The 12,762-nt window shown below is 35.6% G+C and overlaps 1 protein-coding gene across 1 annotated transcript in view; it reads left to right on the top strand.

The window, feature by feature from the left end:
• The window catches only part of LOC144372235 (oxysterol-binding protein-related protein 11-like), a 118,186-nt gene extending 105,424 nt beyond the window's left edge, over positions 1-12,762 (top strand). Inside the window, 3 exon segments of the mRNA XM_078035602.1 lie at positions 2,141-2,323; positions 7,738-7,891; positions 11,067-12,762. Coding sequence (XP_077891728.1) covers positions 2,141-2,323; positions 7,738-7,891; positions 11,067-11,132 — 403 coding nt within the window. The 3' untranslated portion in view covers positions 11,133-12,762.

The following is a 12,762-nucleotide window of genomic DNA, read 5'->3' as shown; positions in this document are numbered from 1 at the left end:
TGGAAGAACATCATGAGAAACATTCAGTCTGTCAAGAAATCCTTAGCAGTGCAATTATTTAAGTTCATATACCTCAAAGCACAACCCCAAAGTTCCCACCTTATGGTAAGCAAACAGATGATAGTCATGATGTGTCCAGTGACTTACAATTACTCCTTTTGATTTTGAATATTTGGTTTGCTCTTGCATTCTAAGCCCTTTTATACCTTGATCTCTAAGTTTCGGCTCTTGGGTCATTTATTTGTTGATCTCTTCATACCTCTTCTTTGAGCTCTGAGTTTGCTTACAAACTGACTAAAAACTGTGGGCTCCCTAAATTCCACTTTGTCTTTCGTGTTCTGTTGGCTTATACCTAACAAATGCTCAAATGTCCTGTACTGATGCCTTTGGTCTGTTAAGTTCCTTTTGAAACCAGATAAACCATATAATCTCTGGAACACTAATTATATCTTAACCTTTGCCATTGTTGCCTGAGTTTTGACCCTCTTCTATCTAATCTGACCCTATCTAATCTGATCTGTGTCCTAATATATCATTAAAAATTATAGACCCAGTCTTAGCAATTTAGCAACACCCTCCCTTTAAAAAAGAAAGACTGGACTGGGATAATAGCTCAGTGGTAGTGCACCTGAACCCTTGTATTTAATCCGTAGTACCAACCCCATCCCCCAAAAAGAAAAGAACTCGACAATTATGTATAACGATAATGCCATAATAAAAAAATAATTAGGCCTATTCCTATTCTAGCCTTCATTTAAGCTGCATCAGTACAACTGTCTTTTTGTTAAACAGCCAGATAATTCTTCATTAAATTGATCAACAGTGTTTAAGGTCTCTCTGAGTTTTATATTGATAGTGAAATTTTTTCTACAACAGTGCATTTTTAATTTTTCTGTTTTAGACAAAGGACTTAAAAATGTTTAATGTATCCTTTTATATTTTCTGTACTTATTGATTTGTCTAGATTCTACGTTTAATTTAAAATTATGCTTATATGGTGTTTTAGTCAGCTTTTTCAGGGCTGTGACCGAAAGACCTGATGAAAACAATTAGAGGAGGAAAAGTTTATCTGGGGAGCTGGGGTTGTGGCTCAGCAGTAGAGCACTGACTTAGTATGTGTGAGGCCCTGGGTTCGATCCTCAGCACCACATAAATAAATTTTTTTTTAATTTATTTTGGGGATTCTGGGTTTCAGAGGTCTCAGTCCATAGGTGGTCAACTCCATTTCTTGGGCACCTGAGATGAGGCAGGACATCACGGCAGAAAGTATGTCGTGTGGGAACACAGCTCAGGATGTAATGATCAGAGAGAGAGAGAGATGTTTCCTCTCCACAGACAAAATATAAACCCCAAAGGCACAGTCCTAATTACCCACCTCCTAATTAAACACCTTGCGGTTTACCACTCAGTTAGTTAATTCCAGTCAGGGATGAATTCACTGATTAGGTTAAGGCTCTCCTAACCCAATCCTTTCAATTCTCAACTTTCTTGAATTGTTTCACACATGAGCTTTTGGGGGGAAACCTGACACCTAAACCATAACATTTGGTTTAAATACAAAACTTGATATATCCAGAACTCCAGATTTTTAAATAGGACTCATAAAAATAAATTGAATAGATTATAGTGTCCAAACATTTTAGACTGTAATACAGAAGGAAATGTTAAGATCATACTTTATTTATGGTAATGAAGTCTGTGGTTTGATGCCTATTATTCTTTTTGGAGGTTTGCAGCGGGTACTGTTGATTTAACCCAGGGGCAATTTACTACTGAGCCACATCTCCAGCACTTTTTATTTTTTGAGACAGTGGCTCACTAAGTTGCTGAGGCTTCCTTGAACTTGAGATCTTCTTTTGTAGCCTCCCGAGCCACAAGGGTTACAGATGTATGCCACCATGTCTGGCCTTGATGCCTAATATTCTATCTAAAGACTAAAATTGATGTTTGAAAAGAAATTATCTAGGAAAGTATTATGAAATTTACAAGGAGTTTATTTGATGCCTACTAGTTTAAATGAGCTCTATAACTTTTTAAAACTGAAAATGCAGGCTGTGTTCTTGGGCTCAGAACCTAAGAAATCAATTTAGTATCACTTATCACTTAATAGAATATATCTTTATTTTCTGTCTGCTTCTAGGGTTACAGCTGAAGTAAAGCATAACATTACCAACACTGTGGTATGCAGAGTGCAAGGAGAATAGAATAGTGTTCTCGAGTTCACTTATAGCAATGGAGAGACAAAGTATGTGGACCTGACTAAATTGGCCATAACAAAGAAAAGAGTAAGACCGCTGGAGAAGCAGGATCCATTTGAATCCAGGTATGTCATCCTTTTTTTTTTTTCTTTTAATATATATATTTTTAGTTGTTGATGGGCCTTTATTTTATTTATTTATATATGGTGCTGAGAATCAAACCCAGTGCTTCACACATGCTAGGCAAGTGTTCTATTACTAAGTCACAATCCCACCCCCAGTACATTGTCTTTGCTTCCATCCAGGAAACTCAGAAGCTCTGGATCTTAATCTAGGCCTTTTAAATAATTTGTTAACTCAGATAAGTCACTGTACCAGTTTGCATCAGCTTCCTTCTCATCTAAATTAAAAGGATTGAAGTGATCTGATGCATTTAAACCTCTTACCAACTAATGCATTATATCAAATATTTGTAAACTGAACAAAAATATTAACAACATGAAAGAATCAAAGGATTACTATCATTATCATAAAAGCTCTTACTAAACTGAACAAAAATATTAACATTAAAGAATCAAGGATTACTATCATCATCATAATAGCTCTTACAAATCATTAGCAAAAAGGAGGACACCTCAATAGGAAAGTGGACAAATAATACAGAAGGATAATTCACAGATACAGAAATGCCCACTGGGGAAGTCAGATTGGCAGTTATTAAGAATACAAGCAATAATAAGTGTTGGAGAGGATGTGGGGGAAAAGGTACACTCATACATTGCTGGTGAGACTGCAAATTGGTGTAACCACTTTGGAAAACAGTGTGCAGATTCCTCAGAAAACTTGGAATGGAACCACTATTTGACTCAGCTATCCCACTCCTCAATCTACACCCAAAGGACTTAAAATCAGCATACTATAGTGACACAGCCATACTAATGTTTATAGCAGCTGAATTCAAGTAGCTAAACTGTGGAACCAACCTAGATGCCTATCAATAGACGAATGGATAAAGAAACTGTGGTATATATACCACAGTGGAATATTACTCAGCATTAAAAGAGAATAAAATTATGGCATTCACAGGTAAATAGATTGAGTTGGAGAATATCATGCTAAGTGAAATAAGCCAATCCCAAAAACTAAAGGCTGAATGTTTTCTCTGATTAGTGGATGCTGATCTGTGATGGGGGCGGGGCATGGGAAGAATGGAGGAACTTTGGATTGGGCAAAGGGGAGAGGTTATGGTGGTAGGAAAGATGGTGGAATGAGATGGACATCATTACCCCAAGTATATGTATGATTGCATGAATGGTGGGTCTCTACAATGTATACAACCAGAGAATTGAAATGTTGCATTCTGTTTGTGTATGATAAATTGAAATGCATTCTGCTATCAAATACAACTAAGTAGAACAAAAAAAAAAAGAAAGAAAGAAATGCCCACTGGGGAGAGAAACCATTTAAAGAGATAAAATTAATCAATAAAATAAATGCAAGTAGTCATATTCTTCTGCCTTAGCCTCCTGAGCCTCTGGGATTACAGGTATGTCCCACTGTGCCTGGCAGTTTCATTGATTTTTAAGTGTTTTTAAAAATTGGTTTCTGCTCTTTTTTATTTCACTTTTTTTCTACTTGGTCATCATTTGCTAGTATTTTTTTCTAATTACTTAAACTGGCCGTTAAACCAGTGGTGAGAAAACCTTTCCTGTAAAATAATAAAGAATAAATTTAAGGGCCAGATGGCTTCTGCCACAAATATTTAACTCTGATGTTGTAGCATGAAAACAACAGACACAAATAGACAATAAATAAACAGTTGAATCTTGTTATGTTAAGTTAAAAATTTATGTACAAAAGGCCAGAGTTTAACCCTTGAGTTGGTTTTCTTTTTTTTTCTTTCTTAAACATTTAATGCTATATATTTTCCTCTAAGGACTGTTTTATTTATATTCTACAAGTTTTGATGTTTTCATTTTGAAATATTTTCTGGTTTCCCTCATGAGTGATTGATAGACTGATTTTATGCAGTGCTGAGGATTGATTCTAGGGCCTCACACACTTTAGGCAAGTCCTCTACACTGAGCTATGTCCCCAGGTCCTTTTTTTTAAATTTGTTTTTGACTTATGAAATTATTTTAAAATATGATTGATAATTTCCAAATACTTGGAGGTTTTCCAGAAATCTTTTCATTATTCATTTCTAAGTTAATTTTATTTTGGTCAAAGATTGTTGTTTTAGTCAGCTATTTCACCACTATAACCAACACAGTTGTAGCAGAGGAAATGTTTATATGAGGGCTCACAGTTTCAGAGGTCTTAGTCCATAGAAGGCCAGCTTCATTCTTCAGGGCTCAAGGTGAGGCTGAACATCATGGCAGAATAGTGTGGCAGAGGGAAGCAGCTCACGTGTGTAGGAAGTAGAGAGGACTCTACTTGCCAGATACAAATGTATACCCCAAAGACATGTCCCCAATTCTCACCTCCTCCATCCACACCCTACCCTTTCAGTTTACCACTCAGTTAATCCCTATCAAGGGATTAATTAATCACTGATTGGGTTAAGATTCTCACAACATAATAATTTTTCCACTGAACCTTCTTGCATTGTCTTACATGTGAGCTTTGGGGGATATCTCACATCCAAACCATAACAAATGTACTTTGTATGATTTAATACTTTAAATTTGTTTTTAATCCTTTAGATTTTTTTTAAAGTATCTTTATTTATTTTTATGTGGTGCTGAGGATTGAACCTGCACATCCTAGGCAAGCACTCTACCACTAAGCCATAACCCCCAGCCCCTTAGATTTGTTTTATGACCCTGAATGTTTTCTATGTTGGTAACTGTTTCATGTGTACTTGACACAAATGTGCTTTCTGTTGATATTGGGTGAGTGTCCTATTAATGTTACTTAGGTCAAGCAAATAGGCGGTAATTTTCATGTTCTCTATATCCTTACTGTAATTTATTCTGTCAACTGAGATCAGTTATTGAAATTCCGATTATTATTAAATATTTTTCCTTACAGTTCTGCAAGTTACTTTATTTTACTGGAAACCCTATTGTTAGGGGTGTACACATTGATAATTGGTTTGTATTCTTGATGTATTGATCCTTGATCATTATAAAATATTCTTCTGTCAGTAGTAGTCCTTACTTTGAAAAGTACTTTGACATTAAAATTTCCACATTTTTCAAAAAACACAACTTTATATATAAAGATATGTATTTCCACATTTTTTTAAAAACACAACTTCATATATAAAGATACGTTTTATAAATTATAAAATTATTAACCTGTTTCATTATAGATTCAACTGTATTGGTAACTTTCCTGGGTGGTACAATCATTACAATAATCATTTTTATAATCTTTTCCTCCTACCTTAAGGTACTTCTCACCCATTTACAGTTAACTTCATTCTTATCCCCAGATCCATGTAATCACTAATCTACTTTCTATCTCTGTAAATTTGTCTTTTCTATATATTTTCTATAAATAGAATCCTATAATCAGTATGCCATCTATTATGCTCTGCCTTCTTTCTTTAGCATAATATTTTTGAGGGTTATCCGTGATGTAGTATGTATCAGTTCACTCCTTTTTATTGCTAAACTATGTGTATCCCATTGTGTGGATATTCTATCTTTTACATATCTATTCAGCAGTTTTGATAGACATTTTCAGTTTTAAGCTGTGATGAATAATATTGTTGTGGAAACTTTGTACAAATTTGTGTGAATACACTTTGTTTTCCTTGATAAATACTACCCGTACAGTTGCTGGGTTGTATGGTAGTTTTATGTTTTAAACTTTGGAAAAACTGCCAAACTATTTTCCAAAATAACTATACCATTTTACATTCCTACCAGCAATGTTTAAGGTTCTAATTTCTCCATATCTATGCTATAGAGTCTGTATTATTTGGTTTGTTTGGGGGTTTGTTTGTTTGTTTGTTTTGGTCCTGGGGATTGAACTCAGGGGCACTCAGTCACTACTGAGTCACATCCCTAAACCTATTTTGTATTTTATTTAGAGACAGTGACTCACTGAGTTGTTTATGCCTCACTTTTGCTGAGGCTGGCTTTAAACTTGCAATCCTTCTGGCTCAGCCTCCTGAACCGCTGGGATTACAGGTGTGCACCACTGCACCGGGCTGTATTATTTCTTATACCCATTCTAGTGGTATGAAATAAAAATGGTTTTAATTTCCCTAATGATTAATGAATGGTATTGGCCATATTTTCAAGGACTTGTTAGCCATCTCTCTTCATTATGAAATGTGTTTTTATATATTTTACCCATTTTTTCTATTGAATTGTCTGTCTTCCTTTGGGGTTGTAGGAGATCTGTGTAAATTCTAGATTAAAATTCTTTATTGTATATGTATTCTACAACTTTTTTCCTAGTCTCCTACTCTTCTTTTTTGTATGTGACTGGTAGGTGAGATTGAACCCAGGGGCACTTCATGAGCCACATCTCCAACTTTTTTTGCCTTTTATTTTGAGACAGGGTCTCTCTAAGTTGCTTAGCATCTCACTAAGTTGTTGAAGCCTGTAAATTTCAATCCTCCTGCCTCACCCGCCCAAGCTGCAGGATTACAGGCATGCACCACTGCATTCAGCATTTTTTTATTATGTTTTTTCAATATAAGTTTTTACTTTTGATAAGGTAGTATTATCAATGGGTTTTATGAATTGTGGTTTTGGTATTGTACCTAAGAAATCTCTTGAAGTCTCAAAGATTTTCTCCTATAAGCTTCTCTTTGGTGTTTTAATATTAGAAGCCTTACATTGAAGTCTGTAATCCTCTTTGAGTTAATTTCTATCAGTGGTGTGATATGAGGATCTAATGAGTTCAGCTGTTTGCATGCATGTCCAGTTGTCCCAGCACCATTTATTGAACAGACTATTCTTCCCTGAAAGAATTGTTCTGATGTTTTTCATTTGCTTGAGGTTTCAACTTCTCCCTTCCTATGGCCTGTAAATTCTCTAGGCAATAAGTTGAAGCACTCATAGGATTCCCCTCATTAGTTTGCTTCTCTCCAAGACCACTGTGCAACACTGACTTTTGTACATTACTGAAAACCAGTCCTGATATTTCATCACGTTCAAAAATACAAATGGGTCAGGCATACTGGTGCACCCCTATCTCAGCAGATCAGGAGGCTGAGGAAGGAGGATTGTAAGTTCAAAGCCAACTCCAGCAACTTAGACCCTGTCTCAAAGTAAAACAGAAAGGGATAGGGATGTGGCTCAGTGATAAAGCACCCCTGGGTTTAGTCCACAGTACCAAAAAGAAAGAAAAGAAGAGAGGAAAGAAAGAAAATTAGTTTTAATTTTAAAAGAAGCAAAAGCAACCTGAATATCAACCTTAGGGCCATAGTGTCAGTACTGTGGTAACTCATAGGCATAAAATTGCAGATTTGATTTAGCAAATGTAATTTTTAGAAATCATTGTAATTTTGAGCCTATCACCCTATTTAATTATCTTTTAAAAAACAAATGTGAAATATGCAGTTTTTGGATTTTAGGCGATTATGGAAAAATGTGACAGACTCTCTGAGGGAATCTGAAATTGATAAGGCCACAGAACATAAACGAACACTGGAAGAACGGCAGAGGACAGAAGAAAGGCACCGTACTGAAACAGGCACACCTTGGAAAACCAAATATTTTATTAAAGAGGTATGTTCTATAGGAATTCAGGCTAAAATTCATATCTCTGCTTAGAACTTTGGCTTACCAGGCTTTGTTGAATTGCTATTACTTATAAATTTTATTTTATCAATTTGTTTACTAATATGTGGTGCTGAGGATTGAACCCAGGGCCTCACACATGCCAGGCAAGTGCTCTACCACTGAGCCATAACTTATACATTTTATTTTTAAAAATTAATGTCCCTCTACTCTCCCTCTGAGATAAATAGACAGATAGATAGAATAGAGAGATAAAATAGAGAGATATAGATAGATAGATGGATCTTCCATTTTTCCCCCCATTTGCTATTAAACACTTTTTATTAGAATCTATCGGTTTTATCTTCTTAAGTGAATGTTTCAAATTTTCTGTATGTAATACAAATAGGTAGTATATATGCTAAGTTTGACCCTAGAATGTACCTTGGATAGTTCATTTGCCATTTCTAAGCTAAGTTTCCCCAGCTATAAAATGTGAGTAAATAAGCACATTGTGAAGATCAAAAAAGAAAATGTGTACAAGGGCAGGCATTTGAAGGCACAGCCTTTGAGGACTTACTGAAAAGAGCTCTGTCCCTTCCTAGATGAAGGTGGGCAATTCATTTAGCTTCCCATAGCCTCCATTTCTTCATCTGTAAAGTGAAGTGATCAGACAGCATGTCTTCTCTTCTAAATCTAACATTCTATAATGTGATTAGCTGACATCTTTTTGGAACAACATGAATTACGATTTATCCACCAGGTGATTTAATTAACAACCTTGTGGTTGCTATTGTGAAGGAGAAATTACTGTGATAGGAAGGAAGACTTTATTCAAGTAGCTCAGTTGGTAGAGCGTTTGCCTTACATGTATAAGGCACTGGGTTCAATCCACAGCACTACATAAAAATAAATAAATAAAATAACGGTATTGGGTATGTCTACAACTAAATATATATATATATATATATATATATATATATTTTCTTTTTTAAAGATTAGTGCAGTAGAAGATGGATTGCACTCAATTTTGAAAACAGTAGTAACAAGTGGGGAATTTGAGTTAGTTGGGGTGAAAGGAAGGATGGAAAATTTTTAAGAGGTACTTATTTATTTTTGAGAGTGAAGTGGGAAGGCTTAATTGGATATCAAGGGTGGTGTATTCTCAGTAAATTGGTCCTCAGGATTCTTTGCTAAAACTGGGCTCAGTAGGTCAAGGATTGAGGCTTATTCAAGAAGACAACTCAAAGGAGCCTGACTAGTTTGGTTAAGGAGGGAATCCTTGTCACATGAGCCAAATAATTGCCATCCTTAAATTATTTTTTAGAAGAAGGTAAATAGAGTAAATACATAAAAAATGTTTTTAAAAATACAAATAAATTGACAGGTGGCCCTGGGAGGTGATCAGTCTCTCATTCTGTCCTTAGGAACAGGCCTTTCTATAATCCTGGGTCCCGGGACCTTACCTTTTCCAGAGATGCACAGGAATTATTAAAGAGGTATGTTCTATAGGAACATACTGGAGAGTCTGGGTGCTGGAAGCTGCTCTATCCAGCGCAGGCTCTCTAGGTGAAGGAGATCCCAGAATTCTCTGGTGGAGCCATCCTGTTTGGTCTGAGGGGCACAATGGACTTCAGCGTGAACCACCCGCCACACAGGTCTCTCAAGACCAGCACTGTCATCACATCCTGGCCAATACACCAGAAATATTAGTAGTTAGATCCTAGGAAAATTCTTTACAATCCAAAAGGCAGAGTCTCAATGAGTTGCTTAGGACCTCACTGAGTTGCTGATGCTGGCCTTGAACTCATGATCATCTGGTCGCAGCCTCTGGAGCTCCTGGGGCTACAGGTGTGTTCCACCATGCCCAACCTTAAACACAGTTTTTCAGGGTGATTTTTTGGTAGCTGAGACCACTGTGAAGCAACAGCACTTTGTACTCACATAGTTTATCGTGAATTTTGCACTGCAGACCACCTTGCAGTTGCTTTTATTTATTACTAAAATCATCCTTTGTGATTTATGAAGTTCATCTAATTCCTAGCATGACGGGACATGCCAGATTTCTCTTACTCCTTCTTTTATTTTAATAACAAACATTTCACATAATTTATTAAATGGTTGTTTGTTTCTGTATCTCAGACAAACGTAAGCTTCCAGAGGGCAGAAATGTGTTGTCCATTTTTGTTCTCTGTTGAATCCAAAGCACCTACAGCAATACCTGGAACTGTAAATATTTGTTGTTGCAATGAGTTAGTAGAACACACAAAGGATATGAGAAAGATTCCTAAGGGCCAGGATGGAGTTGCATATCTCAGAGTAACCATAAAGTATTTTTGTGGAATAAATGCCCCCAGCTCCAAATCAAACTATTATTTTTACTACATTAAGGAAAATTTATTTTTCACTTCCTAGTTTGTAAATGCTTGTATTTTGGATTCTGTTACTTTCTGTTTGTAGAACACTGCCTCAGCCTTCCCCCATGAGCAGTTTGAAATTAGTCTTACTTCCTAAATAAAATTGAGTTGGCTCCTATTAAAATAAATAAATAAATACAAATAAATTGAAGAACACACAGGGGTATAGACATAGGTTCACATCTGACTCTGCCTAGTCCTATAAACAATGAACTATGATCTTCGCTATCCTGATCTTAACTCTAAGTTCCTACCCAGTGAGCCAAAGCCCACATTCACTATAGCTCTTCTTTCTTCACTTTACTCTTCTCCCATTTTTAGTTCACTCTTTGAATCTCTGTCTCCTTCCAGTATCCTGTTCATAGGACCCAAAAAAGTCAGAAAGAACCAAAAAACAGCATTTGGGTAGTATAGATGCCAGATAGGAAAACAGCTAATATCTTTATGACATTTCTTTGTGATCCACCTGTGGCTCATAATTGAGAGAGCCTCAATCTGTAGCATCTTGGCAAAAATGGCAGAATTGCTGCACGTGACTCCTGAAAAAAAAAAAAATGTCCATAGGTCACAACCTAGGTTCTCCTGTACTAGATCTCACACAATTCTAGCTAAACTGACATCTTAAGCACAGACATTTTATTACTTCACAAAAAGTTGTCTTATTAAATGATAAAATAGAATTCCATTTCAGTGAAGATGTAGTTCTAGTTTTGGTTTTAATTTTGAAAATATTAGCTGAATTGTTCTTCCCCTTCTCCTTATTTCAGGGAGATGGCTGGGTTTATCACAAACCCCTTTGGAAGGTAATTTCAACAGCACAAGCAGCAGAGTGACACATGCTCTTTTAAGACTTGACCAAATGAGGTTCTTCTCTGTTTACCCTCAACCTTCCTGGACTGGATTCATTGCACTGAGTGACCTGCTTCCTGATTGCACAGACAGAAAGTAACTGAACTTGAATATACCTACTTGGGCACTATTATACTGCAGCAAGACCAAAGTGTTAAAGAAACACGAGGGACCTCTCACCAACCTGTTCATGTGATGTGAGCAATACCATCTTAAAACCTTTTACCTGAATTTTAGATGATTAATCTTTCATCTAGTTCCTGGTCCTTAAAGCTGTTTGAATACCTATTTTTGCACAGGGGCAGCGGATACACACAACAGTGAGGACTCAGTGACTTTGATTTCTTTGTAGTGAAAAGTGAAGTGTCTTCCAGAGTTTGTGTTTTGCTTTCTATCCATAACTGAAGTATTCACTACTCTTATAAACCAACCAAGAGGAGGAAGAACATGACCCAGAAGTGGATTCAGCCGTTGTGCCTGAAATCAGTGTTATTAAAAAAAAAAAATCACCAGATTGTAGTAACAAGGCATTCTTTTTCTTCAAAAAGACTGTGTGCCTGTGTCTGAGGAACTTATCCATTATCCACCTCTGTTGGAACTCTTTTAAAAAGAATATTTATAAATTGATTAGAATTATAACCATGGAGAATTTTTTCTTCTGAGCATTTTAATATACTTGAAAACAACCTTGACTTGAAAAATTTCAGAACATTTTTCAATATCTAGTTTTATTAAATATTACACTTGAGAGACAATTTTTTAAATGTGTTCATGTCAATATGATGAGATTTTGGCCTTTTAAGAACTAAGGCATTAAAGAAAATAGCAAATATTGAAAAATAAAACTGTTACTTTTTTTTCCTTATCTTTTTTTCACTTGCAGGTTAATATTCAGTATTATGTACTATCCCTCTGAATAAGTTTGCTTATTTTACCACTGTTCATTCAAAAGTTAAAACAAATGACTATTTGTATTTGTCAGTAATTCAGTTATACATGTATATGTGACTGAACACATGGAATGTATGGTTTTATTTTATTTTCAAGTAAACTTAAATGCTGAGGAAAGTATGAAATAAAAAGATATCAGGAAGTTGTGTTCAGGTACAAATTTTTTTTAAAATCAGTATTTTATTGAGGTTGAAGAATTGCTGGCAATTAAAAGAATAGCTCTAATTATGGTTTTCATCATTCAGTCAAGTATTTATTGAGTACCTGCTTATGGTGCTCAGCACTTGTTACTGCAAGCTACCTTAATTTTCCAAGAGTGGTGCCTTACTCTGTTTCTTCTGATGTGGTCTTCCAATCAGTGTGCATAATATGTACCTGTTATTCATCAGCCGTGGTAGATGGCTGTGTCTATTGCATCATTATAAGAAGTTTAAGCTTTGTGCTCTGATAAATTGTGTTCTGTTGGAGGGGTGATAGTAGGATGAAAATTACAAAACAATTTTTTCAACAAATTGTAAATTGTAAGAAAAAGAATTGTTTTGTGTACAACCATTTTAATGATACCCTTTTATTTTTTGCTGTGAAATGCACTGAAAACTCTCAAAGTGAGCTACAGTTCATGTGTTGAGAAAATTGAAAAATAATAAAAGTAGAGAGCAATGA

This window comes from Ictidomys tridecemlineatus (genome assembly GCF_052094955.1).
Source record: "Ictidomys tridecemlineatus isolate mIctTri1 chromosome 3 unlocalized genomic scaffold, mIctTri1.hap1 SUPER_3_unloc_1, whole genome shotgun sequence".
In the NCBI taxonomy this organism is placed as follows: domain Eukaryota; kingdom Metazoa; phylum Chordata; class Mammalia; order Rodentia; family Sciuridae; genus Ictidomys; species Ictidomys tridecemlineatus.
This window is presented reverse-complemented; position numbering and strand designations above follow the sequence as displayed.